The 25,555-nt window shown below is 47.0% G+C and overlaps 1 protein-coding gene across 2 annotated transcripts; it reads left to right on the top strand.

Moving 5' to 3' along the window:
• The first annotated feature begins 511 nt into the window (after positions 1-511).
• On the top strand, positions 512-25,551 carry LOC120794023 (transmembrane protein 150A-like). 2 transcript variants are annotated; one of them, XM_040134562.1, is made up of 8 exons: positions 512-744; positions 1,643-1,716; positions 6,868-6,915; positions 8,852-8,938; positions 11,047-11,114; positions 15,157-15,284; positions 23,137-23,314; positions 24,251-25,548. In XM_040134562.1, exons 2-8 carry the CDS (start codon positions 1,652-1,654, stop codon positions 24,496-24,498), a joined length of 822 nt encoding a protein of 273 aa, XP_039990496.1. In that variant the 5' UTR covers positions 512-744; positions 1,643-1,651; the 3' UTR covers positions 24,499-25,548. The 2 variants fall into 2 exon arrangements, with proteins under 2 accessions (XP_039990496.1, XP_039990497.1); XM_040134563.1 differs by lacking the exon at positions 8,852-8,938 and having other exon boundaries at positions 24,251-25,551.
• The last annotated feature ends 4 nt before the right edge of the window (positions 25,552-25,555 follow it).

Raw genomic sequence — 25,555 nt, 5'->3', positions numbered from 1 at the left:
GCTGCGGGATCTTCCGGTCCCACGTTGCACTGGCAACCCGGAAACGGGAGCTTACAAAGGGGCACCTGAAGGCAGCACACCGGCCTCCTCAGAAAACATCGGGGGAGGGAGAGAAAGGCGGGAGCTGCGGGATCCCGACGCGCAGTTCATCCGCTGTTCACTTGTGAAATCTGTTTCCAGGAACCAGACGGAGAACAAAAACGGTCCGTGACCATAAAACACAACAACAACAGCAGCAGCAGCAACAGCTGCAGCAGCTGCAGCACCTACAGCTGATCCCACACAGGTCACAACAACTTATGCGAGAGTATAAACACAAGTCCGGGCTCTGCGCGCTCTGCGCACTCTGCGCACACGTTCCGCTCAAATGGGCAAACGAGACAGGACAAAACCGGACTCTCCTCTCAGCCCCGGTGAGAGGAGAGCTGGGTGTAGGGGGTTGGGGGCTGGGGGCTGGGCTGGGGGCAGACTCTGAGCTGGGAGGAGTTAAAAGTTCCCAACTCCAGCCGCTCTCCCCGCGTCGGATCACAACAACCGGGCTGCAGCCGCAGGGAGAGCCGGAGCGCGGGATGAACGAAACCACTTCCCCGGGCGACCAGTCCGCGTCGCGGGCGCCATGAAATCCGCCGCGGCGGCTCGGAACTCGCCGCGACTGCCCGCAACTTTCCCACGACTTGGTCTCCAGCTGAGATGAGATGAGATGAGACGCCGAGACTGAAGCTTCTCTCACTGAGGAAACGAGAGGTAGGACCGGTCACCGCCATCCCTGTAGTAGTCACAGTCATTAGGTAACACCGACAGGTAAAAACCAAGTCACACCACGATCCCCAGAGGAGATGAAGTCCATCAGTCAAAAAAAAAGAAAAGAAAAACGTCTGAAAAGAGTTGATTCTGCAGATTTTTTTTTTTTCCCCAGAAGGTTGAATCTTGCGTTTGGCTCCTTTAGCAGGTTTTATGAGTGGTTGTCATATTCTAAAGTGTGTGTTCAAATAGATGGAAAGTTGTGACTGAACAAACAGGATATTACAGGAAAATAGACATTTATTTTTAGTCATACTGGAAAAAAAATAAAGCTACAGCATTTTATACATCAGTAAACTGAATATTCAATGTGTGTGTGCGTGTTTTAATTAACTTTTGAACATGAAAATTTAAAAACATCACTTCAGATTCTGGCAGTTTGAGCAGGAAACTTGGTCATTATTTAACATTAGACCCGCTGAATTATGCGGCTAGATGAAGCCGTAAACATAAAGACCAGAGCTGAAAGGAAAAGCCGACGAATCAATTAGTCGATTGTCAGAAGATCAAGCAACTCGTACTGATAATCGATTTTTTCTTTTCAAGCGAAAGAGCCTCAAACCCTCTCGTTCCAGCCTCTACTGGAACTCAGCTAAGTGACAGGAAACTGAATATCTTTGAAGTTGAAGAAGTCCCCTATGGGGCTTTTGGAAATGGTGATGGACATTTTTCGCAATTTTCCAACATTTTTACGGACTTAATCGGTTAATCAAGAAAAATACTCAGCAGAGAAGTGCGGAAAGTTAATCTTTGACATGTTTGATCCAAGCAGGCCACGTCGTAGCTCCTCGCAGCATGTCCGCTCGCTCTGTGGCGCTCACAGTGTGTCTGCTCCCTCCAGGTGGTCACCATGTCCCTTTGGATGATCCTCCCTGTCAGCCTGCCCGTCTTCACCATCACTGGAATATGGGTTGTGTAAGTTCCTCATGTATATGTATAGTGTACATCCCCTTTCCGCTGTGTTGTAGGAGCCTCTTGCATGTTTTCTCCTGACATTTGTAGACCAACTACACCGTACAACGTGTTCAGAATGACTTCAAACAGTTTATTCTACGATGGTGTCGGAGTTCAGTCGTCTTTTCTGGTCTGTGTGTCCCTGCTTCCCCCCTGTTTTATTTATTTATTTCTTTTAAAACTCGGCCACTCGCCCACACACAGCGGTCACATCTGCAGCTCTTCACATGGCAGCAGCATGCAGTCAGAGCCGCCTCCATGGCGGAAGCGAGTGGGCAGACTCATTCGGCATCACGCCGCGCTGCCGGTGCGAGGCGGCGGCGGCGGCGGCGGCGGGACCCGCTTGAGTGCCATTTTGGAGGAAACGTAAATGACCTCTGTAACAGTCTGTATTGAGGTTGAGTAAAGTCCAAGAATGAAAACAGGATTAGGGGGAGATTTCTTTGAAAACACCCTTAAAGGAATAGTTCGACGTTTTGGGAAATGTGCTTCCTTGCCGAGAGTTAGATGAGAAGGTCGATGACACTCTCGTGTATAAATATGAAGACACCTCCAGCAGCAAGTTAGCTTAGCTTAGCATAGAGACTGGAAAACGGGGGGGAAACAGCTAGCATGGCTCTGGTAACAGAACCCGCCTACCAGCACCTCTAAATCTCACTGACTAAAACAGTGTTGCCAGCTTTGGTAAATAGGAAAGAATCTATAATAGATATATTGATTCGTCCGTATAAGTTCCATAACCAAACCTGTCAATGCTCAGTGTCTTTTGCTTATCCCTTCTGTAAGGAGATAGAGGCATCATGGAGATGAAAATTGCATTTTAATGTGCAAAAAGGCCGCATGAACACAACGTCATGTCAAGAAATACAATACAGACAACGTAGAGCCTTTAAGATTCACTCAAATTCAACAGCAGTCATAGCTTCTGACAGTCTCCTGTCCCTCCGTGCATTGTTCCCAAGGGAAGAGGCAGAGTATTTAGAGGCTCTTTCGCCAGTGGAGGTGGGAAAAAAAACCCACGTCTGTTGTGAGTTCTGTGAAACAGGCCAGGGAGAGATGGTAGAAAGGAGGTGCTGGAGCTGAGACGTTCAGACCACTTTTCAAGTTATTGTCAGCTGTTTCAACTCCTCCACTATAATCTCAACCTTCTGGAAGAGTTATTGAAGGTGGCTTAAAAAGTCGCAGTTAAAACCCAAACCGGACATTTGAGTCAATGCTGAGGCATCGCAGGACAATGACTTGCACCTGGGGTCGGACTGGTCTGTTGGTTTAACATCTGTAATCCTGAACGGCATTTAAAAAAAAAAAAAAAAAAAAAGCAGGTGGACTTTCTGCAGATCAAAAGATTCGTGTACCTCCGCTCACCTGGAAGAGCGCTGAGTCAGAGGTGGTGGTAGTCTATATCCGATCGGTGTTTCTCATGGTTAAACTGTGTTCAGACAGTGTGAGATACACACACTGCTGTAACGAAGGGTCCCGCGAAAAAGTGTTTCGGCCAATCGAAGAGTTTCAGGTACACATTTCAGTTACATTACTTTGTAAAGTGAACGGTGTTTTCACCGTTTACCTCACAGTTATCGGGACCACGCCTGTGTGTATTGGCTTTCCGGCAGGGTTGGATCAGAGGATTGATACCGCAGCTGATTAGCTTAGCTTAGCATAAAGACTGGAAGTGGGGGGGCAGCTAGCATGGCTGTGTGTAAAGGTAACGGAATATCGTTGGTCGGCACGATGAGCTCTAAGACGCGCCACAACTCGCTTATTAGTCTGCGCATTAACCGAGTTGTAACGACGACGAGTCATGGTTTCACGGGGGAACCTCGGCTTCTTCTTTGCCCTCTTTTCAGTTGGCAAGCAACAAAACCGAGTGGCACAACACGAACACAGGCAAGTGAAAACAGATCTGCTGTGTACTCAGCTGCGCTGGCGCATTATACAGGTTATCCTCCGAGCTTAACTGGGGACACCCAGTGGGCTGGGTTGCACCATTGCTTTAGAAAAGCTCCGTTTTCCTCGGGCACACTGAAACACCAAGCCGGCGTCTTCAGATTTACACGCTCGGGAGCCCGTTGTGGGAAAAGCTCCATTTTTGGGAGAGCAACATTGTGTTCTGGACGGAGGGCTGAAACGAAGAGGAGAAGTCAAGTTTTCGGATTCAACCAGCTTGACACATCACTGACAGTCGTTGAGTTGCACGCAATTTCCACATCTATAAATTGTGGTGTATTGCCATGGACACTACTCTTTTTGTTCCACTGCGGAATACGTTTACATTTACACACTGGGAACCGGGAGACTCAAATTAAACAGCGGAGATATATAGCCCACTATGGTGAGCGTGGAAAGGGTTTCAAACACGGCCCCTGTTTCCAGTCTTTCTGCTAAGCCACACCGACCGACTGCTGGCTGTAGCTTTATGTTTGCCAGAAAGACACGAGGGTGGCGTCGATCTCCTCATCTAACCCTTGCGAGAAAAGCAAATAAGCCCATTTCCCGAATGTCCCGAATTTCCACTAATGCAGCCCTGCAGTAGTAGTGTGTCCCCTATCCTACACACCCTCATTTACATCTGCTAGAACTCCAGTGTGAGCATTCAAGGAAGCAGAAAGGTCAGGACAATGATCATTTAAATATAAAGACCAGAAGATCCGCATCAAGAATCAGACCGTAGCCTTAAAGTCTCCCCCCGGCTGCTCACGGTCACGTCTCCCGGGACATTCCTGGGTTATGGATTCAGGTGATTGATTCTCAGGGATCGTCAGAGAACAAAAATCAAACCTGAAATCTGCGGTTGAATGTAGCTTGTTGACGAGAGACTAAGACCGTTTACACTGAGCCAACGGCAGCTTTACGGACTCTCTGCAGCTGTAGGATGTTGAGATGCTTCACGAGACTTTCTCCACCGAAACTTTTCTTTTTTTCAGTTGACTTCTTGACTGCCTTTCTGTTTCTCCTCCACTTCCTTTCCCTCCTCGGTGTGAGCGGATTGACACGGCCTGCTCTGTAAGAAGCTTTTCACACCTTCGTAAAGTGGACGCAGGGATTTTTTCACACCGGGTCTCCAAAGGTTTCCCTGTCAGGGGCGAGTCTGCGACCCGCCTTATTCTGTCAGACCTGTTGGTTCTCAGACACGTTGACACCCGTCTGCTTGTGCCTTTTTCAGTGCTTTCTTGAGTGGTTGTGTGACCCAGAAACATAACTGTGGCTTTTTTGAAGTTTGTTGTGGGAAAGAAGGAAGAGATATATGGCTCTAATGTTTTTTTCACTTTGACCAAATCCAAGTAAAAATATTCACATCAAACCCCACGGAAACACAACAGTGGTTCAAACCGAAATACTGCGATCTCCTCTGCTACATTATCCCTGTTTGTTCAAGTAAAGGCAAAGCAGTTCCTCTGACCTGAGTGTCCCTTTGTTATCAGTGATCAATAGAGGCACCCCAAGTGTCACATGTCTAGTTTTCGGTATTTGTACACAACATCTGTCCGCAGCTTGTTTTGCTTCCTTATTCCTGTCTAGATCTCATCTGTGGCTCTGGGTGTTTGGAAAAGAACCAATAATCTATGGCAGCGGTAAAGACTCTTTTATCCTTTCCCTTGATATGTTTAAGCCTCAAATTACACAATGTTTAAATGTGGTGACAATTCAAAGAAACAAGACTGGGAGCCCGGGTGGCCTCCGTCCCACTACCTTCCGTAACTCAATGCAGTCTCTTCAATTCATTTTTTTCTTTTATTGGCCCTTCTGAAAAAAATGAAGCGCGTTTCCTGTGGCTTTATATCGTTCTCATCAATTGAAACTTTCGGGATTTTTAAACAATCGCTACTCTGTGAGCGCAGAAAAAAAAACGACAGCTCCTGTGAAAACTTACAGGCTCACATACGTCATCGTGACCGAGCTTTGCCCGTATCCATAAAACTCGCCGACTCACCTTTCCAGCTTTCTAGTTGCCTCCCCCCGTTGTTACAGACAGTTCTGAGCCAACCGCGACCCCTCGACTCGCTCATGGTGGCGCCTCCCCTGCTGAGCCGTAACGTTTAGCCCGTGAACATCTAGGGCTTGTGGGAAATTGTGTTCGTCAAAGGCGGCTGAAGAGCAGATTAAACAATGTTGTAAAATAGTCTTTCAAAAGACCTCTGTCCTTATCTGAACACATGATGCGAGCCACACGACGTACTGTTGAGAAGCCTTTGGCGTCATTGGAAATCTCAATGGGGTTTTGAATGAAGTTTTCTTACTTCTGGAACAGAACCCGGATGTTCTGGTTTCACTTTGGTTCTTTATAATTTTTCACCGTGTTCTCCATTTTTCAGCGTTCAGTGTGTCGGCATGCAAACATTAGTTTTGCAGCTATTTAGTCATTAAACCAAAGTGTCGGACGCAGAATCGTGAACTCGCCCATCACCAGAGTCAGTAGGATTTATCCTCCGTGAACCACGAATGTCTGTTCAGAATTTCATTGAAATCCGTCTGACAGTTTTGTGAGATATTTCAGTCCGGACCCAAGTGGTGGACAGACCAGCAGACCAGTGTTTCCGCCCCCCGGGCCATGCCGCTAGCACGGCTAGGTATCAAGTTTGATACACCGAGTATTGAAATGCGGTTCACAATGTGCGTATAATGAATTATCTGAGGTTTTGCGGCTTCGCCGTGCGTTTGTGGGGGTGGCTATTGTGTAGTCGACGGATTGAAGGGATCTAAAAAAAACAATAGCAGCTCCTGTGGCGTCAGAGCGCAGGTTAAAATACAGCCAGCAGGCTCCGCACACAGCCACCCGTGTGACGAAGACGAGCGGTGTGGTAATTCACGTGGCTTGTGTTTTGTTGGTGGGGGGAAAAAAAAAAGTGTGATGTGCTTCAGAGCCTGGACTGACATTAATCTGAGTGTATGTGACGGCGCCGTCTCCATGTCGGTGGGTGAAACAGAACCTCAGTGCCGCTGTAGCTCATTTAATATTTATTGAACAGTGATAAACAGTAGAGAGGTAGTGAGATAGTGTAGCTGTTGCACGACAGATTGTGTCCAGACCGTATTAAAAAAATGTTCTTTCTTATTGTTCTACTGACTGTTCAGTTCTTTGACCAAAGATCCTTCTCTGCTCTAACTTCACAGATATGCGATGGCCCTGTACAACCAGCACGTCTGCCCTGTGCACAACTGGTACAGCACACGCACGCACGCCCACACACACACACACACTCTCAGACCTGCAGGTCCACAAAGCTGCTCTTTATTAGTACTATCATGTTAACAGTGGCTCATACGACTGTCCTCGGTGTGAAAGGGGTCGCTCTTATAGCGATGAATCCGCAGCTCCCCTCGACTCCGTGGAGCTTTTATAGATGAGTTTGAGCTCATTGCACCGCGACGACGGATCTTAGGTTTCCCCCCCCACCTGCCACGTCCCGCTTCAAGCCCCCGGTCGCGTCAGCTTTGTGACGCCATCGCATGTCAGTGCTATTTTTAACAGCTTGTTTTTCTGCTGCTTCCGAGCGACCGAAAATCAGTTGCTGCCGGTTTGAATACACGCAAAGAGTTTTCAGATTTATTTCGATCGGGAGGCCGTTTCCATAAAAAGCTCAGCTGTTTGGTGGGAAGGAAGCCCCGACACAAAGACCGAAACGTCACTCACTGATTATGAATATTTACTCATGGTAAACCAGTGAGAAGCGTGGAAGGAAAAACGCCACTTTCTCAGCTGGCGTGGTTATGGAGCATCGATTCGGGAAAAGGTCGCTAATGGCGGGCCGATTTTGCGTGAGGAATCTTCTCTCGACCTACATCAACCAGGCCCCCGCTCCCCACTTCCTGCCAAGTTTCTCAGTCTTAAATTAAAACCTAGCGAGGCGCGCGATTGGAGGAGGAATGGAGGGATCAAGACGGGGAGTGGGCATTAAGAAAACAGTCCTGCAGGGAGGAGTGTTGACGTGAGGGGAGGATGTGTAAAGAAAGAGTGTATGTGGGTGCGAGGAGGGAGTGGGGCTTTGGATGCTTTCAGCAAACAGCTTGGATTAAATGGAAAGAGGAGGAATCCAAACTTGTGTGTAGAAACATCTCTGACATCGAGTGACTTCTCTGGTATGTGAAACCTAAACATGAGTCAAAATCATCTGCCTCCTTCATCAGCAAGAGCACCTTCCCACCTGGTACAGAAAACATAAAAATTATCAGAAGACCTCTGCGAAAACACCTGCCTGACCCGGAACGACCCGGGTAGAGAGTACGTGTGGTTTGAAGGGAATCTAGGTTACTGGTCGGGTTTTAGACGCAGAGCGCTACATCTGCGTGTCCAGTGCGAGTAGCAGCATCTAAAATGGCTCTCGTGGGATGACGGTAAAATACCGTCCCCATTATTGGGGATTTCTAAGATTTCAAACGTACTGTAAGAGAATACACAGTCACAAACGCAAAATAAACAAAAGCAAAGTTCCAAACGTGCTGTCACACTCATAACAAAAAACATACTCACCGTTATCTAAAAAAATAGATTATGCTTTAATGGCGCTTTTCTAATTGCGTGCCCTTTTATTCAAAGTGCTTGATTCGTATCTGTTAAAGTCTTCAGGTTTTCGTTTAGCTGATAATGTGGAAAAGCTTTCCGATGCGGGGCTTGTTATAGTCTAGAGATGATGGCGGGAGAATCCCTGATAAATCCCTGAGTTTTGTAAGGAAAACACCACCATGCAGCTACGCGTCAGTTGAGCGACCTTTCACCCGAAAATATTTTGGGTTAATTTTCTACTGTCGTTTGCGTAAAGCGGGGGCCGCGATGTCCCGCATGTGAAAGTCGATGCTCTAACCATTGACAGAGTTTGCTTATTTTAGTTGTCCTGCATTAGGAGAAGTTCATTATGAGCCGTCGAGGTGGCTCTTAGTGGCTCAAAGTAAAAAATTGACCTGAAATGGGGATTCGGTTCTGAACTTTGAACTACTTCAGTGTGAGTGAGTTTCAATGATTACAGCTGGGCCCAAACGAGCGTTTGAAGGGTGGAGGAGCCAGTTCTCTGAGCTTCGAGGTCTGTTTCTAAAGTTTGTACACTCATACGTACAGTGTGCGTCTGCGGACCCAACTAAGCACGTCTGTGTGTGTTCGCAGGCTTTATAACGAGTCATGCGAGGAGCAGCTTCCGTTACAGAGGGGTCCTGTACTGTGCTGCACCCTGGACAACATACCACTCATCAGGTCAGTGCTCCCGCCTCTGCAGGTATTACAGGAGCGTTTTAGCAGTTTAGCAGAGCTGCTGCCGCGTGTTTACCGGCGGAACTCGCATTATGTAATAATCCCGGTTGTGCGGTTTCTGCCTTTTGATCCTCAGTGAATCAAACAGTCGCACATTGTTGTCATCGAGCCGCCGGAATTGGTGCGATTTCTTGAAACCACAGCGGTAAATCAGTGACTGAGGATCCTCTTATAATACCACCGCTGTCATTCAAGCGCAACAGACCGCAAACTGTTCGCATGATACGACCGCGGATAATTGAATGATGTGAAATAGCAGCTTGCCTTGCTGCGGTCTGCGGTTTCCATCAGTCATTTTTATGTGTTCTGCTATGTCTGTTTTTCTTTCTTTTATGTTGAAACACTCAACCCAAACAGTAATTTATCAGGGCACTTTTTTTTGTTTTGTTTTGTTTTTAAACATTGTGTGCACAGAAAAATTGGGATAAAGAGCACCTTTTGTTACTGGAATCTGAGGACAAAATGTAAAATAGAAGACACACACACAGGACATATATCAGTCCTGTGCGATAAACTAAAGCTCATTTCAGGCAAACACCCCTTTACCTCAGTCGGATGGAGAGTTAACATATCGGTCTCTCGTCTGAATAAGTACCCTGCGCACTTCTACCTAAACGTTAACGGCGACAATCCGACGCGTCGCCTTCAGCGCGAGGCCGGTTCGAATGCCGTCAGGTCCCAACGTAAAGGCTGCAGCAGCCAAAACATGCAGGAAGAGCGAGAGATGAGCGACTTGCGCCGCCCGCTCAGGTCACGGAAATACGTCTCTAATTCACAAATAAAATAAAATGAAAAGTAAAAGAAATAAAAATACTGTTTTTATAAAATCGGGAAGTGCACAAGCATTGAATGAAAAGCTCTCCGATAACATCAAATGATCGATCAATCAACGGCAGAACACGTTTTAAACTCAGTGATGCAGCCTGTGCGGAGACAGAAGACCTCCTCCTCCTTCCTTTTTCTTCGTCCCCTTCTTTTTCCTTGCCATTACAACATCTTTAACTCGCTGCCGTTCACCCCCAGGTGCCAAATATCACGCGAGCATTGTGCCTCTCTCTCCCTAAATGCCCCTTCACGTCTGAATGAAGCCATAGGGAGCATGGTCACGAAGGTCTGCTGCACCCGAAAGACACAAAGCCATCACTGTAAGAGAGGGGAGCTGGCAGTGTTACGCGCTCCGTGTCTGGAAAGGGGCTGCGTAGAAATTCACCGAATTTACCATCAACACAGCTGAAGGAAAAACACGTCAGACCCGAGAGAATACAGCGACGTTTGTACAGTCACGTCGAAACAACGTGATTAGAGAGGATATCCAGAAGGTATTTAGTGTGTCTTTTCTCCTGACTTGAGTTGCTGGATAAATTGCTCTGATTGTTGGTGAGCAGCTGCAGGGAGTGTTGTGAGATAAGCCCACACTTGCCCGACTGAGGCTCGCAGTCGGGGGGGGGGGGGGACCTCTTCACCTCGACAGGAAGAGGAGCTTTTGTTGTGCGTAGTGGATCCACCGCCGGTCTTTGAAATGTCGCCACACTGAGTCGCAAAATGCAAACAGGCGATTCTTGCAGTTCTCGTCGCCGTAGATGCATCTAAAAAAAAAAAACCAAACAAAAAAACATCTTCATCCAGCCTTGAATTCGGGATGTTATAGTCCTCGTGACTTATTTCGTGGACCCTTTGATCTGGAGAGAAAGATCGTAGTGTCATTCTTTCCTCCTTGACCTCCCAGCGAGACTGTTGTTCTCCATTTATAGACAATCGTTTCTCTGCTTAACTGCTTCTCGAGGGGGGAAAAAAACGCTGGCATGGTTTTAGTACCACAGAGGAACGAAGGACAGACACAAGGTCTTTCCGCTTCTTCATGGGTACTTTTTAAGCATAAACATAGGACCAAAAAGCGAAGGGGGGGTTGGGGGTTCTGACAGCGAGCACAGGAGGTTATGGATCTGATTTAAACTCTGCGAGAACCTGACTGAACTTCAGCCCACTGAGCCTGGAAGCCGGCCCGTACTAACTGACCTCCTCTCCTTTCTTTTTTTTTTTTTTCATTGCAGTAAATGTGGAACTCTGCCACCTGAAAGTTGCTTCTTCAGCCTCATATGCAGCACTGGATCCTTTATGGGTAAGTATCAGTGCAGGTTTAGTCAGTTCAGTCAGATGCACTTTGAGAAGTTTTTTTTTAAATCTTCACACACACATTTACCCACCATACTGCTCTTGGTTGAAGCGGGCTCTGCACACTCAAGCCCTTCAGACTTGTTTTTTCAGCTGCTCTGGCTCCAGCCAAGTCTCTGTTCCCCTGATTTCACTGCCTCAGCCTCTCTCACCGAGGGGAAAATTTACTCTTTGCCGTGAACAGTGCATTTTTATGCCTCCCATGACCCAGGAGCATTCACCCTCTGACCATGAGGGCAGCTACTCTCCTCTGTTCTTTGCCAGAACGGCTTTGAAGCATCTATTTTAGGTGCTTTGCTCACGGTTCATTGCCTTGTGTGCAGAGTGCCTATTGATTTTCTTCTATATTTGCTATACGAACGTTTGTCAGGGTTCTGAGCATTTGCACTCTAGGAATTTACTACAGAGGTTTTCTAAACTTGTTGGACTACAGGTCTTTCACACCAACATGGTGAAGGGGCCGGACTTTTCTCTCCAGAGGAGGCAGCGGCCGGGTTCTCGTGGCCGGTTGCGGGAGCCATAGTGGCGCGCACCACCTTGATTTTTATGCCAGGTTTTGCAACGAATGTTTAACTGAATCTCGTGTTATGCTCGACCATGTCAGGAATCAAATGTGTTTATAGTTGTTCTCGACAGCCAAACTGGAAGGCGGAGTGCAGAGTTGGCCGTTGCAGAGCGGGGGGGGCACTGTGTTGTGTAAATATGGGGATATTGGCGTACATTTTCATACTATCTCTCCTGGGAGGGATTCATAGTGTTGCACTCAGTTGCGACAGAAATAGTTTTCTTGAGAATGGAAAAAGAATACTAGCGAGGGAGGCTCAAATCCTGGCCGAGGTTTTAGACCCTATAAGAGGCTCCTGTGAAGAAGCGCACCGGCAACAAAAATGATACTTCACCCCGAATACACTGGCCTCTGCTCTGCACGTCCGGTGGATCCTGTCACCGACACGAGGTACAAGTTATGACGACGACAGTTTTACTGTAGAAAGCAAGGCGGGGAACAGCTAAGTAGAGCTTCTAAACTCTCCGAGCTTAACGGGACTCCAGTGAAAGATCCGATTCAATTGAGGGTGGGGATGGAAAAATAATATTGTGATTATTTACCCTCTGACGGAGTCTGTAGCCTTCTACTCTGCACACTTAGCTATTCACTCTAATCCACGCCTTGGTCTGAAACAGGGCGTTTGTGGTCTGAAACTCTGTCAGTCTTAAAAGGGAACTCCGTTTACGGGTGTTGGAGAGTTCCGCAGCATACGTGAGAAGAAGCTGTGTGAAGCCATTGTCTTTGTCGAACACAAAAAAACTCTGAGGCTGAGAGCAGCGCAGATGACCGCTGTCAAAGCTCCGTTAGGATTCCAGCTCTCGCGTTTGAAGAGGAAAAGCGTGGCGCGGTGGTAACGGCTTTAAGGAGTGAGGGTTTGGAAGTTTTCGTGGAGATCTGTTTGTTTGGACGGCGCCGTCTGACTTTTTGATGTAGTGTTTCAGAGGAACTGGGTTTGGTAGATGAATATAGTTTGAAGTGCGGCTGATCACGTAGGCTCATCTCAGCTCGACGCGCTGCTGACAGCAGACCTCCGTGGAAACAGCGGGAGGGGAGCTAGACACCGTGCGAAACCGTACGTATGACACGGGTCCAGACTGCTGTATCTGTGGCTCCGCCGGGGGTCGGAGGGCCCAGAGGCAGTCTGTGTCAAGCTGGATGTCGGAGTATCACACGAGCAGAGCCACATCACCAAACCGAGTGTCGTGTTGCAACCGGTGGTTAAACGTTTGACGCGAGTGTCCTGACTGCAGCTGCGTGTTTGCTCTCTCCTCAGTCAGTCAGTCTCGGTGTCATTTGTTTGACCTCTCACCGGAGCACACCTGGTTCTTATAGCTTTCCTGAGAAAGTGCTGGAATTTGGGGATGTTTAACAAGCCCATTAACCTGTCTCAGCTCAGCTTTTCCTTTTCTCTTTTTTTTCTTTTTTCTTCCCTGTGTGGTATTTATCCTACAACCCGTCGCTGAGCGTCCCGCCATCCTTCACGACTTCACAAAACCAAGACACAGGCCAAGGTTTTGTATTGAAATCGCGGATTATCGTAGTTTGCCCCTGCAGGTTACACCTTTTACCTACTGTCGGACACATTATCCAGCAATCGAATCTGTCAAAATGTTCACGTGTCTCAAAGACTTACAGCATCTTTACAAAGAGCTGTGTTGTGAGGACGGGAAGCCGCTCAGTGTCGCACCTCAACCACGGAGACTCTGCTGAGCGGATGCGTTGCAGGCCTTTCACCACGTGTTGTATCACTGGTCCCTGACATTCATTGACCCTGCCCCGATTCATTTGACCTCCTGCTGTGAGGGAAAACGTTTGCTCCTCGCGGGGGGGCAGTGCTGCAGCTGCAGAAGCTGTAGAATAAAAGAAAAACAACAAAGTTGAAATAATATTAATTCCATTTTATCATTTAGCAACTGGTACCCATCCCTATGAGTGACCAAAAAAAAGCAACATATTTGAGAAGCTGTAACCAGGAGATATTTGGCATTTTTACTTAAAAAAAAATGACTGAAACCATCAGAATATCAGAATAGTTGCTGATAACTTTTCTTTCAACTTTCAGCTCTAAGTGAAAGCCACAGTGCTGGTGTGTGTGTGTGTGTGTGTGTGTGTGTGTGTGTGTGTGTGTGTGTGTGTGTGTGTGTGTGCTCACACCCGCAGTTTCCCCAGCATCAAAAGCTTTCCCCTTTTTGATTCCACTCTCATAACAATACACAGTTTATGTTTGTGAGGCCGTTTGTATAACTCCAAGGTGTGGTGTGTGAGGGGGGGGGGTGAGAAGAATGGCAATTGTAGTAGTCCTGCGGCTCAGAAAGCTGCTCCCTCGCTGTGCTGCAGGCAGTGAAAGGCACAGATAACCCAAAACCCCAAACACGGAGTCTTATCGCCGCCTTCACTCGATGATCAAAAACTGACCGCTGTGTTCACCGCTGGACGAACAACGTGAACATCAAAACAGTCGCTCTTTGTAGCGTGCGGCGAGACGAGCGGCAGATGTGAACGGCGTGAGCATCAGATGGACGTGTGTGCTGCGGCGGCGTGAGACTCCTGCGGAGCTTTGATGGCGGCGTTGAGCCAACGGACATCGGGAATCTGCTCCCGCAGAGGATCTCACTGTTCCTCGGACGCTGCTTCACCAGCTTGATGCTAAAAGGAGAGTAAAGCTCTCTCCTTTTAGCATTATCACCAAGTTAAAGAGGTTTATTCAGTGGGTTCTGACGATCGTGCTCGGGTTCGTCCGTATGGCTGTTTCTTTCATACCTGCATGTAGAACCCGCACGTTTGTTTTCCCTCCCGTTTCCAACTCGCGGGACAGGAGTCGAATCAACCAATCTGCCACCGGGTCCGCACCACACGTAGCTGAAAATTGGTAAGGTGTGCGTGTGACCTGCGGTTACCCATGGCACCCTTTCCCTGCGTAGGATCACGTAGACTTTTACATGACGTATCTAGGGAGCATAATTCCAGCTTTACTCCTCTGCATTACGAAATGATAAAAACGCAGCGCATGTGAGCTTTAAAAGGCCGTTTTAACTCGAACCCGTTTTAAAATAGACTGCAGACATTCCCAAGCAGATGAATCAAACCCGGCTGCTTGTGAGACCGCTTGCCATGAGCGAACAGGGAAAGTTGGCGGACAGTAAGTAAAAAGCAACTCCCGAAAGTGAACGCGTTTGTCTCTTTGGATGCTCGAGGGCGCCCTGAGGCTGTTTTCCCTCTGTTTAGAGAAAGAGGTCGCTCAGCAAGGGCGGGAGGCAGGAAAAGACCCAAACTATAAACGTCTCCGTTTGTACATACACGTTGTTTGGTCGTAAGCGCTTTGTAGTTTGGGCGCAGTTGCTGGAAGAGAACACGTTTGGGCCAATACGGTTACACGGCTGGATGACAAGATGTGCCCTCTCTCCTCCCTTCATCCGCATTTCTCTTCTATCTGTTCTCCCAGTGATGCTTATTGGCCTGCTGCGTTACGCCCACGTGATAGAGAAACACCAGAACTGCGTCCTCAACATGGCCGCCCTCTCCACCGGATGGATCTGTGCTGCTGGGCTCATCATGGTGGGAAACTTCCAGGTAATCAACAGTGCGATTGGAGTCACTCGCATTGAAGCTGCGGGACCTGTTCCTCTTGCTTTACAGGCAGTTTATCATGGAATCAGCTGACACGCACACACGGCACAATCAACAACAATGGCAGAACGAAAGTGTGTTTTCAGATTGACCTTTGCCCACAGCTCCAACATAGAAATCACTTCCTGTCAACCAGGGGCGATAATGGCGAAAGTGATAGAAACACATTCTTTCTTCTTCAGTTGAATGGTAACGTGTTACTTTTATTACTTAACAGTGATCGTACGACAACTTTTTAACTCCTTTATCCAGTCGGTCTCATTCAGGGCTGGATTACCAGCAGGTCAAGATGGGCTACTGCCCGGGACCCCGCATCCTCTGGGCCCGCGATGGTCCCAGATTCACCAGTAAATAACAGTATATACTGAAGCGATGAGGGTCGTAAGGCAGGTTCCTAACTTTCTAGCCTCAGTGCTGATGTGGCTCCAGTTACGGAAAAGTCAGTCAGTCTGTCAGGTAGTGGATCGGTCCACCACTTTGGTCCAGCCTGACATCTGTCAACAGTTATTGGAAGGATTGCCATGACATTCATGGTCTCCAGAGGGTGAATCCTAATAACTTTGCTGATCCCCTGACTTTTCCTCTAGTGCGACCTTGAGATTGACATTTGTGATTTTTAGTTAAATCTCCGGATTACTGGATGAATCATGATAACTTTTGTGATCCCTTAACTTTCCCTTTAGCGCCATCCTCAGTTCAAAATTTTTTAGTCTGTCCGACACTTTGGTTTATGACCAGATACCATGGAAGTGCTCTCAGAAGTGCACACAAAAACTTAACGTAAGTTTTCTGGCGTCCTTGTTGTGCAGCTCACTGCACACGGGCATTACTGTTTCACCGGCCTGGCTCATAGACTTTACACTGGGATGACGTCGGACGCATAAAAAAAACCAGCTCCCCAGGCTCTGAGAAAAAGAGCATAAAACTTGGCCGCGTGGCCGCGCCGCATCCAGCTCTCTTTTTGGTTGGCGTTAGATTTCGACGCTCGGAAATACATTCTCGGTCTGTTTCCCTGTCGATTTACCTTAACTTGAACCGAGCCTGATCCCCAACCAGTTATCGCTTCCTGTTCTGGAGCCTTGGAGTCTAATATTTTACCTACTCTTAATACATCCATGCCAAATACCTGCAAGACTCGCGGCACTCCCGTCAGCCTCAGTTGTACTCCTGGGGGTAGTGCCAATAGGCAGATGTTAGCATGGTAACACACTGAACTGACGTGGTGAACATGGTAAACATTACACCTCCTCAGACCTCCGTACGTCAGTGCAGCCTCACCGAGCCGCTTTCATGAATGTAGACTCTTTTGTTTTGTTTTGTAATTAGGAGGCGCTGCCTCGTCCGTTCAGTCCGAGTTAGCAAAACCTTTATTATCCAAGTTAATATTGTGCTTATTCCTAAACAGGTTTTTGTTTAACAAACTTGCCACAAATTAACAGGATAATTACAGAAAAGAAGTATTGGTTTATTGGTCTCTGGGCAAAATATAATGAAGCTGCCATGTGTAGCCGGCCGTGTGCGCTGCACATAATGGGCGCTTGAAGGTGACAGGGTAAATACACAACGCACAGAGAGTGGGAGGAACGGGCGAACGAGGGAGACTCACATTTCATTTTTGCCCTGATGATATATTTCTTACAGAAAAGTACTGTTTTGTTTTTCTGGATTGTGTTACTCATTCACCACAGTCCTTTTTTTTTAAAAGGATCAGAGATCAAGAATCAGGGATCCAAAGGTGGAGACTTAGAAGAAATGTTTCCTGCTTCACCTAAATTACGTATTTATTGTTGGAGCACACACTCAGAAAAAAATCAGTTAAGGATTAATTTCATAAAAACAATCACATGAATGGAAAAAATAAAACTCCTGTCCCTGCAAAAAGTGCTGCACTTTACGAATCGTAAGTTACATAATTACTTGCATAATTTCCCATTCACAGAGAGAGATTGCTATCTCACTGTTGTGATTATCACTGCCTCCGGCTGCTGGGAACCCCAGGTACCTTTGTCTGAAATTGAGGTGGATGTTCGGTCTTTTCTGCAGAGTAACCCAGGTGTAGTTTAATAGAAGTCAGCGGGGCATTTTGTTACCGTAGCGGCGTAACACGGCCTTTATGCTGTAAATAGATATTTTCAAATACCAGTCAAATTCTACACTGTTTTCTGTCCGTCTACTAGAGTTGAGTAGAAGGTTAAAAATGTTAAGTTATTCTCCATTTAATGCTTTTCTTCTTACACTCGGACTTTATTCAGTGTTATTCGGTTGCTGCTTAGATAAGACGTGATTTATGGGTCAGTGCCATGGCAACTGGAAGCAGGGGGTCTCTGTGGCCTCCGTGTAACACAAACAGTATGGAAGTAACAGGGGACGTGGATGGGCCACAAAGGAGCTCAAGCCTTCCAGACACTGTGAGCTAATGGAGAAAATGTCTGGCGCAGGTCAGAGACTCGCAGCGGTGAATCATCTCCGATGGTAAGAACACGGAGGTAAACGGATGAGATGGATCCTCTGCTCTGCATCGCTCTCTGTCGACCCTGCTGCTGCCTTTCTGCCCCACATCCAAAAGAGAGGGATGAAAGCAGATTCGTCTCTGCGCCCAATGCATTTAACGCTTGACTTCCAGATGATCGGTCGCCACGGTTACAGCTAGCAGCGGGGCCTGATGATGCCGCCGTTGCCGAGTCTGTACATCTGTCAGACACATCTCGGCGATTAGATTTGCACTGAATATTCAAGGTCCCCAGATGATGATTTATAATTTTGTTTATCTCCTGGTGCCACCGTCACCGTAGGAAAACGTTTTTTCTTACTGGTACCAAAGAAATAAAAAGTCAGACGGTGAGGTGAGTCCCGTTGGGGTGGGAGACCTCTTTTGCAAGGGCGACCTGGCCAGGACGGCCCGAGCTGACCAGCCGCAGCTCTTTTGGCCTCTGTGTGGTAGCCACCGTAGCCCTGATGTGTGGTTACACTACTGAAGAAGTGCACGTCAGCCCTGGTGGGACCAGCTCCGCGTCCACGCCGTGACCTCTCAACGCTACGACCTCAGTCTTATTACATCCTGTTTTGCAGCTTCATCGTCATTCTGAATTAAATTTAATTCTAAAATAATCTGAATATATCACTTAGCTGGAATGATCTACTGGACCGTCCCAGTAGTGAGTCTTCTCAGTGCACGTGCACAGTACGTGTTGCCTCTTGCCGGTCGCACGACGCTCCGCCGTGTCGCGGCGGCTGCGCCTCTCTCGACGTTCTTCTCTCCTGCAGTCGCTCGCCCCTTTTCTAGACCCTCCGAGCAAAATTTCCTTTGATTCTCCGTGTGTTCTGTCTGGAAGTTGTCTGGCAGCCTCTCTGTGCTAGCATGATCTCAGAAACGAGACGTTTTGGCTTGCGTGCCGTGCGCGTCCGTGTTCCCGCCCGCGGCGCACAGACGAGAAGTTCCGCTTAAGGGCGCGCCCTCATGATAAAGACCAGACTTGTACCGAAAAGAGGCTCAGTTTGAGGGTCACCTTTTGTGCCGATTTGTAGTAGTTTATAACTCTGCTGTAGGCCGGGACACAGGCTCACCGGGGAGGAGGAGAGCTACAGCACGTGTGCGCGCGTGAATGTTTTCACACTAGATGCACAGGGACGTACTGTGGGTGCAGGCACGCACCTGCACAGGCAGCTAATATAATTCTGCACACATCCCTTCCGGTGCGGAGAGTTTTCATCGCCTCAGGTGCTGGCTGGGTGAAGTCTGGCCCCCCGAACATGTGCTAACTGCGGGGTTTTCGCCAGGAATGTAGCGTGTGTTCAGCATTTGACATTTACAGTGACGTTTATGTGTTTAGACATGTGCAGTGTTGGAGAGAAGCTAAGCGCATTTATTCAAGTACTGCACTTCATTTTAAAGGTACTTGTAGTTTATGTTGCATTCCGCTAAATTTAGGAGGGGAAAATTATCCATTATACAAAAGTATAATAACATCATGATCTTATGGTATATGGCGCATTGTTATAGATTAAAATACCAACATTACATAAAATGCTTCTAAATTGATCCACCTGAAACATGAGATCAAACCACACTTGGGCCAAGGCCCTGCCTTGGAAACGGTGGTTTCACTCTGGCTTATTGCAAAGCAAACCTCATGAGCCGATGGAAATGATAAAGGTGTAACCTCTCCCGCCTCATATCCAGCTGATAGTTCTCTGTGGTTTCAATTCTCTGTGGCTGTCATTTGATGCACCGTCATCACCAAAATGATCAATAATCGCAGTTTTAAGTAAACTTTCTGAATTCTTCTTCCCACTGTGTGTGTGTGTGTGTGTGTGTGTGTGTGTGTGTGGTGTAACAACCATCTGAACTATTTTCAGGTATAAATGGTTGCACTCCGTCGTGTGTGTGTGTGTGTGTGTGTGTGTGTTGCCGAAGGTCAGTATTGTAGTGAGGCCCTCTCCTCTTTGAGGTTGTGTGAGGCGGCCGTCTCAGGGTCCATCCTGCTCTGTCCGTACATGTCTGGGCCCCTTCAGCTACACTTTGGGGCACACAGCACAGTTCAGTCCGAGGGTCCTTCATCCAATTCACCCGCTAGCGGTTAAGGGCGGTGGTCCTCCTCCTCCTCCTCCTCCTTTTTTTTTTTTTGATTGGCTGCAGCGGCCTCCTCCCTGTCTGGGCTCACTCTTATATAATGGGACCTCAGTGTTTGCCTCAGAGTAAACATGGCATCGACTGGGTTACGTGCCTTACAAACGCGCTTCGTACTGACACCACATGGGCTGAGCGCTGAAAAGCGACGCTCACGCGAGGGCCGCTGTTTACATCTTAAGGTTGCAGTGTTGATGTTGAATCGGAGTTTCGGGAAAGTCTGAGTGAGACGGCCAAAGAGAGGCTGCAGAAACGCACTGAAGCACGGTCACGGATGAAGTATGATTTCATTACGGCTTCATTACTGTCCTCATTTTCAACCCCCGATCATCAAGTTTTGCCTTTTTATTTTAGTTTCTAAGACGGGAACAGTCAACTTATTCCAAACTCTCTGAGAGTATCACATAAATTCTGTATCATCTGTTGCAACTAAAGATTATTTGCATTATCAATTTTGATGATTTAAAAAAAAAAAAAAAATCAATCAGTTAATCTACAAATGTCAGAAAAGTGACAAATTCCCAGTTTCTTGCTTTGTCTGACCAAGAGTCCGAAACCCAAAGATTTTCAGTTGTTGATATAAAACAGAGGGAAGCAGCAACTCTGCACATTTTTAAAAGCTGGAACCAGAGAATGTTTGGCATTTTTTTCCCTGATAAATGTCTTAAACGATCAATAAATTATCAAAACCTGTTGCTGGCCAATTTTCTGTGGTTTGAGTATTTATCTAGAGTAATGAGGTCTGCAGCAACAAATGTGATTCTAAGGAAGCGTTTCTATTTTCCTCATTAGACTACCATTCATTTTTAAAGCATATGATGAATTTGATCATTCAGTTGGACCTTCTTTTATGTTGAAGGTTAAACCGAGGAAATGGTGAACATGTAGATTTGTTGATTTTCTTCCAACATCCACTTGGAATTTAATTGCCTCGACAGTTGCATTTTGTAATTTGTGCTCTGACATGGACGCAGCCTCCTCACTGCGAAAATACTTCTCATTTGTCTCCGGCAGACATGGATGGAGAACCTTACGGTGTTTTAGTGTAGAACCGGCACACGAGAACTGTAAATCGGCCAGAAGGCACGTTTGCTTGCCCTTTTGTGCCTCCTCCCTGCAGTTATGCAGCTCGAACAACGAGGTCTCCCGAAGTGAGTCTGTCATTCACTTAACTCCATGCTCAGGATGTGTTATTATCATACCAGCTGCTGCATTTAAAAGTGTGTGTGTGTGTGTGTGTGTGTGTGTGTGTGTGTTTGCACGCAGAGTACAGGAACTATATATCAAATTTTTAAATGCAAGGAAGATACACTTCCTCGCTCTGTGACGCTGAAACTGGACGGGTTTATTACATTAGCAGGTTGTCTCGCAGCCTTTCCGCTGTTGAGTTCAACTTGACACTGAGGCGTCTCCTCCAGAGTCAGAGATGATAATGGAGTTGATCTTGTTGCTTTTTTAACTTGGTACCATTACTTTTACTTTTTCTTTTTTTTTCCTCCCAGTTCCTCTCTCGTCTTGTATTTGGTGCAGATTGTCCTGTCCTGTCCTGTTCTTTGTCAGATGATATTGTGGCGGTGATTACCCAGAGTGCCAGTGTTAGGTCACCGTGACCCCCGTGTATGTGTTTGTGTGTCACTTGTGTTTTTATCAGATGTTGGTGCAAAAAAATGATGCTCGGGTGTAATTTTTTTTGTTTTGTTTTGGATCCCACAAGGAAAGGGATTATCTCCAAGGTTAGAATTTCGCTTTTTTTTAATTTAGTCTTGAGGTTGAGGGATTAAATTTTTGCACGTTTTTGGCGGTTAGACATATGGTTGGACGATGAGTGTCTGCGAAGAGAACTTCATCAGTTTATCAGTAATATAAATGTTTTGTGAAAGAGATGAAAGCTCCTCATCAGTGCCGGATCAGTAGTCAATCAATAGTCAGATACAGCACGTGTCAGACACATATCTTGGGTAAAGAAGAAAAACGCGGATTTACATCTATCCGTCAGAATTCTTGGCTCACAGGTGAAGGTGCAAGAAAGCAGGATTAGGACTCTACAACCGTGCGGATGTTAAGCAGGTAGAGAGACGTTCTAATTAATCCTGCGGGGGCTCGAATGTTTGTACAAAATGTCATTTAGAGCTGCAGCGATTATTTGATCGACAAAAAATTAACTGGCAAGTGTTTTGGTAATCGAAAAATAATTTGAGTCATTTGTTAAGCAAAATGCCAAATACTCGCTTGTTCCAGCTTCTTGTATGTGAGGATTTGATGCCTTTCTTTGTCCTACGTGACACTGAACTGAAAATCTTTTGAGTTCTGGACTGTTGGTCGGACAAAATAAGACACTTTGGAGACGTCACCTTCGGCTGTGGAGAAATTCACAAAGGGGCTTTTTTTCACCATCTTCTGACACTTTATAGACAAAACGATTAATCGAGAAAATAATCGGCAGATTAATTGAGAAGGGAAATAATCATTAGTTGCAGCCCTAAATCTCAAAGCAATCCATTCCATACTTGTTGGGACATTTCACGAAAAACCAAAAAATGTCAACCTCATGGTGGCGTTGAACAAATGTCAGGGATTCACCAAAGATTCACCAAAGTTATTAGGATTCATCCTGAGGGGAACATTTACCAATTTTAAGAGCAGTCCATCCAGCGGTTGTCAAGACATTTCATTCAAAATCCGCAAATGTGAATCTCCTGGTGGCACCGGAGTCGAGGAGTCTCGGCTGAGTTGTTTTTGTTCCAATCCACAGAAGATACTTCTCAGGATAAGTGGAAACTTTGACCTGCTGGTGGCACTAGGAGAAATTTTCCGGGGCGTTTAGATACCGCAGTCTGGACCAAACTGGTGGACGGACCGACTGACTGCCTGTCCTGCCGTTTATAGAGAGAGAGAAAAAATGACAAGAGTGACCAAAGTACAGTGAAGGACAGAATCTACGACTGTAGGTGTATGATGATATACAGTTGTGAGATAAGACAGTAGGTCATTCTGTCTAAAATGTGTTGATGTAAGTGTTAACTCAAATTCTCAAATTTCTGCCCACATTTCCAAACTTTCCAACATAAATAATCCTTCAACAAACTCGTATATTGCAACTTCCCTGAAGTCGAATAGAACCTGTGCGGGATTTTAAGCGTTTTGTGTGTCTGTGTGTTTATTTCTCAGGTGGATTTCGCCAAAGTCCTCCACTACGTCGGAGCTGGCGTAGCCTTCCCGTGCAGCATGCTGTTCGTGTGTCTGCAGTCGGCTCTGACCTACAGACTGGCCAAGACCCAGGAGGAGTACCGGATGGGGCACTTGCGCGTGGGGATGGCCCTGCTGGCGCTGATCGCCCTGGTGCTCAGTATCCTTCCAGCATGAGGCGGATTCTGTGTTTCTACCGGCCCAAGGCCACATTTTTATTCTTCTCTCACATTTTGAGTCGTGAGATGCATAAAAATATCACTTAAAAGAGATGATGAAACTGTAGACAAGATGAGTGAGTGATTTCAGAAAGGTGTGGCTTTTCTTTTTCCTTTTATTATTTCTCTGAAGTATCTGCCTTGCTTCAGGCTGTAGATGCAGAGCAATTCCCCGTCAGCAGCGTTAGGGAACTCTGTGGAACTGAGTGAGCGGTTACATCCCGTTAATGCTCCTGAAGTCGCCATCTGATTTTTACAGAAGCGGCAGGGGAATACAGCAGAGCGTTAAATTTGCTTGCACCATCTTGGCCGTGCGTTCGCTGTGGCTGTCCACGTTGTGCCCGCGATGCTCATGTCAGACGTCGCGCCAAGTAAATTGCAATGTGTTGCGGGGCCCCCTGCTGGAGAAGAAAACCGGCCCCACACCCCTTTGTGTGAGCAGAGCACAGCTGAATCATGTCCACCCTCTGAATATCTGGACTCGGCCTTCGGCGGTCTCCGGTCGTATCGTAACTGGACTGAGGTGCCGACTGTCGTCATGTCAAGTCTTCGGGGTCAGGAGGGGAGAACGTGCGCTCCGAGACCAGACGGCGATTGCGATGCCAAGATCTCGACCAAATAGACCACCTTACATTTTTTTCTGAATGATCCCGAACAGAATTTACATTGGCAGCTACTGCACACTAAGTCTCACTTTGTAAACAAACGTATACGTCAAAAATAAAAATAATAGATAGATCTACAAAGAATGCGCCACACTGCAATTCTGGGGCTTTTTGGATTCGTGAGAGGCAGAGATCTGGGCTCGTGTATGTGTTTACTGGTCTTGTCTCACTCCTGCTGTGCAGCCATTGTTCTCCCTAACCTCTGATCACCAGGTGGAGTTTTCTTCTGCCAGGAGAGCTTCGCCCTGCAGCACGCCTCCGCCATCTTTGAGTGGATCTACTGCATGCTCATCATGCTCTTCTACGGGACTTTTGCCTTTGAGTTTGGGGGCATGTCGGGGGACACCCTGATGGTCCTGTCCAGAGGAGGGGGAGTACAAGGCTTCTCCACCTCCGAACACAAGACGGAGGTGGGCGCAGGGTCCAACCACCACCAGCCAGAGAGTTTATCGATCCTGTAACTGAGCCGCTGCTGGATTCCGTGCCCCTGGAGGTCAAAAGGCAAAATACGAACCGATCAGGAAGAAGAGTCCGGAGACTGGAAGCTGCATCCTGCATTTCACCACGCTCACTATTGCACATAGCCACGGCGCCAAAGCTGATCTCCTCAGCAGTGACCAAAGACTGACAGACTTTTCCTGCTTTGTAAAATTGCAGGCTACACTGTAAAACATTGCACAATATTGTAAGTGCCTTTCTGAACACAAGGGCCAGTAAAGAGGTATACTGTACACGAACACACACACACGCTCACACACAGTCCTAGATGTTTGTTTTAATTCTCTCAACGTAACAATCGGTCTTCGAATTCTTGGCAGAAGTCGCCTTTCATCAGATGGAACGTCCTCAAAGTGCCTCAGCGTCGCTCCTCGCCGGGCAGAGCGCGGCGGCGTCAGCGCTGGTCTTTGTTTCGATGTTTAGACGTTCGGACATCGAGCTCCGTATTGTTCCTACTCAGGAAGTTTTGTTACATCACCTGCTTTCGCTCTTTACCTCAAACGTGAGGTGAAGTTTTCCAAAAACTTTTCGACAATAGATGGACGGTTAACGTGTGCCAAGAATAATATGTTTCGTTTTAAGTGGTCTAATTGTTGTTAAAAGCATTGGTGTTATTGCCCACAATAATGGCAGGAACATCTGTCCTCATGTAGAAAAATGTTTCATGTTTTTCTAAGTTTGTCTTGTAATTCGAGTCGTGATACCCACAGAAGCGTTTTGTGCAACTCTTCAGGGCGACATCACCCGAGTAGCTGTCCCGCGTTGCCCCCGTGAGCTCTGCTCTGTATTTTGTTGTATGTCCTTTCAGCTTCAACCGTGTCTTCTTACAGCTTTTAATGGGACCAAACTATAGCGGGGGGAAAGTGACATGCCGTGTTTGATTATATACAGAAAATGAATCTCCACAGTTATATTCAGCAAGCAAAGAATTAAAGCAAATAGGAAAGAAAAGAGGATGGACTTAGTTTGTGGTTTTCATTCATGCTGTACACGCAGCCATGAGAGAAACCGAAACGCTCT

The sequence above is a fragment of the Xiphias gladius genome, chromosome 9, assembly GCF_016859285.1.
Source record: "Xiphias gladius isolate SHS-SW01 ecotype Sanya breed wild chromosome 9, ASM1685928v1, whole genome shotgun sequence".
Lineage (NCBI taxonomy): Eukaryota > Metazoa > Chordata > Actinopteri > Istiophoriformes > Xiphiidae > Xiphias > Xiphias gladius.
The sequence above is the reverse complement of the archived record's forward strand: the minus strand, read 5'-3'. Positions and strand labels throughout refer to the sequence as shown.